At 45.4% G+C, this 3,389-nt stretch overlaps 1 protein-coding gene across 1 annotated transcript; it reads right to left on the bottom strand.

Moving 5' to 3' along the window:
• Positions 1–2,934: 2,934 nt before the first annotated feature.
• Positions 2,935–3,138, bottom strand: RB195_015349 (uncharacterized protein; the record flags this gene model as incomplete). Its single annotated transcript, XM_064206020.1, has 1 exon — positions 2,935–3,138. One exon carries the CDS (start codon positions 3,136–3,138, stop codon positions 2,935–2,937), a length of 204 nt encoding a protein of 67 aa, XP_064061901.1.
• Positions 3,139–3,389: the final 251 nt, after the last annotated feature.

A 3,389-nucleotide genomic window follows, 5' to 3' on the forward strand; every position in this document is an offset into this window, starting at 1 on the left:
TACTTATGTGTTGCGCAGTCGTTTTGACGTTTTTCTTTCACCAGTCAGAACTCTACTTTTTGTTTTCCTTCTGGTATCCTTTGTTGTCATATGCATATTTCCATTGATATCGTTAAAGGCAGCATACCACGAATCTGAAGTGGTGAGGATTTCAGGTGGAGCATCCGTATAGGGGGTCGTAGATTATGGAGACGAGGTAGTTCCGCCCATCTCTCCCTGCATCACTGCAAACAGCCACCTCCAGAATGCTGTTTTGTACGACGCTATCTATTGCAACGCTCCACCCCTTGCGCCGCCTCCGCTCTGCGATTCGCCGAAAATCAATTCGGACTGCCTCGATAGGCAGAAAAAGACGTTACGCGTGCAAGAGTGGCGTGCTGCAGTAGAAGGCATCGTACAAAACAGCATTCAGGGGCCGGCTGCTCGCAGTGATTTAGGGAGAGATGAGCGGAACCACTCCAGTCTCCGTAATCTACGACACCGTATACGGATACTCCACCTAAAATCCGTCCCACCCCAGATTCGTGGTATGCTGCCTTTAAATGAAGCGGGAGTTGACACGTGTGCTGGAAAATCCTATACATTTTCCGGAAGTATGTCCTATGTCACCGATTTCTTGATGCTGCGAATCTGCATGCTTTCCACAAAACACTTCTTATTTAGCAAGACTCTATCGATTTGGAATGTCGACGTGAAGACTCCCCTAAGGCATCGGTTGTGTGTGACTTATGTGTCACTAAGGCTGTTCTAATTTGTTTAATTTTTTTTTGAAGAATAAGCGTATAATAAAACAATCCCAAAAGGTGTATCACAGTGACAACAGGTCGCCGATGCCCTGTCGTTGGTTCACTGATAACGTTTCAACAAAACCTCGATGGCACAACAAGAAAACATAAATCCAGTTCACAATGCCGAGGTTTCAATAAGAGGGGACTCGGAGATTGGTACTAATTTTGTTTGAGAGGACAAAGACACTTCCTTTCTGCACTGGTGGGGACCCGCAAGTCATTGTTTAGTAGTGTTCACGGACCACAACGATTTAGAGCTAAGTTTGAACGTGTTGGTGCATCTCCGACGATTGATCAACGCCAAACACTTGATTTTTTATCAGAGGTTCAGTTGCAGTCTTGCAGTTTTTTTCTGTTAATAATTTGTCTTTGTACGACTGTGTCAAAAGCTGACCTGCTAGAAATGTCCGTCTCATCCCTGGAAGTGTAAAGTGTAATAATATAGTGCTCTCCACCTTGGCAAGATCAGGTTATCCCAGCAAGTAATCAAGTCAGTTGCTTCTATCCAATTTAGTTAATGTCATTACGGAGCGCGGACTAGTTAGACAATTCTACTTTTCTCAAAGAGTAGGGCAGCTCTAAGTAACTGCTCTGCTTAAAGGGAAAATATCACGAAATTGACCATGTTAGGGTCTCAGTGGGACAATTTAGAGTTCGAGTTGTAGATTGCGGGTTTGAGCATGGCCAACATACTCGTAATCTACGAACTCTATATTGTTCCACAGAGACCCTGACAGTTTCATGATATGCTGCCTTTAATTGCTCCATGTCCTAGATTTGTCGTAAACTTCTTATTGCTACAAATCACCCGGGAAGATAGTGGCACAATGAAAGTCACGCCCTATTCCAATTGTATCCTTGCCTTATAATCGATCAGTGGTATCGATCAACCTAGTCCCGAGATACAAGATTGCTGTCAGTCCACATATCAACAAAAGTTTATGGTTGGCCGTTTTCCAGGAATAAAATTCAATTAAAAAAGAATACTGTCTGGAATGGACAGTTTGCATTTTACTCCGCTGACTACCTGTACATGTATTATTATTTATTCATGTACTCATGATGACGGGTGTAGCGCAGTCGGTTAGAGGTTCCGCTACCTGCACGATCGATCAAGGTTCGAATCCGCCCTAGTGTTAACCGAGTCTTTCATCCTTTCGGGGTCAATAAATTGGTACCAGACTTGTTTGGGAGAATAAAAACCCTGACCTGACACATCGGCTAACCACCGCAAGTCATTGTATAGGTCAGTTACACGTTCGTGAACCTCAAACGATTCTGAAATGAAGGGAACGTAGGGGCGCATCCCAAGCGGATTGACTAACGCCAGACACTTTATCCTTTATTCTTTTTGTACATGTGCATATTTCTGCAGGTCTTATGTCTTTGGTTTCTTATCTCCTATTTTCTTACCTCCTATCTATACTATTTGCTTCATTGTTAATCCGAGCAATGAATTTTGACGTTTCCTTCATTTTAACTCTTGCTCATTGCTCAATTAGCAGTGCAGTTCTCTAGGGGATGAACGGTTCGATCAACTTTTGTCTACTAGGTGCGCATATTGATGTCTAAGAAGACAGACATCTGTCCATTGCGAGTGGAAGAAAACTGAACAACGGCCGCTGCTCCAAAGCAGTTGGGTCAGGTTATAATTGTAAAAGGGTGCGACTTCCGGCTAGCACTTCAATGACCAGGAGGTGCCCCCACCCTCACCTCCCCACCTTAAATTCATCACTCCACGAATCTGAGGTGATACGAATTTCAGATGGTGTATTCGTATACGGGATGGGAGACTATGGAGAATGGGGGGGGGGGGGTGATTCCGTCCATTTCTTCCTAATTGTCGTAAAAAACGGCCAGGAAGATGCGGCTTCATGGGTTTTGGCGCACTATTTTCCACAAGGAGTTCGACTGGAGCGCGCCAGCCTTGTGCGGCGCCGCATCTTCCGGGCCGTTTCTTACGGCAATTAGGAAGAAATGGACGGAATCACCCCCTCTCCATAGTCTCCCATCCCGTATACGAATACTCTACCTGAAATCTGCAACACCTCAGATTCGTGGGGTGATGCCTTTACTTTACGGGAAGTAGTGCGGTGAGCACCTCTTAGCCACTAGCATTAGAATGCCTGTTTAAGATGTCACACACTCACTCCGCCTGTGTGACGCGTGAGGCAGCTAGCGCGGCTATCTGCATCTTCGCAGGGGGAATGTCGTCCTTGAACGTATCCGAGCCTTTCCGATCTTCAACTACAGCTCGCATAGAATCTATCCATCCGTCGCTATTCCGGAACTTTACGTCACGACTGAACTGCCTGTCAACGTCAAGCGTCCTCACATCTTCCTTTACCATCTCTGTCCAGAACTTTCTTTTACGACCGGGAGGACTTTCCAGTTTGAGTCTGGAGCATCCTCAAGACAGCAAGAAGGCGGTCGGACGCTCTTCTTATAACGTGACCAAATAAGCGAATATAGTTTTCTGTGACTACTTTAGCAAGGCGAGGAGGATGTGTTCAACATGTCGTCCCCCGGTACATCACAATCACTTTCGATTAAAGTTCGGAACCGCGTATACAAGTGTAATTGCTGTTTGCAAGTGGTGGC

The sequence above is a fragment of the Necator americanus genome, chromosome V, assembly GCF_031761385.1.
Source record: "Necator americanus strain Aroian chromosome V, whole genome shotgun sequence".
Taxonomy (NCBI): domain Eukaryota; kingdom Metazoa; phylum Nematoda; class Chromadorea; order Rhabditida; family Ancylostomatidae; genus Necator; species Necator americanus.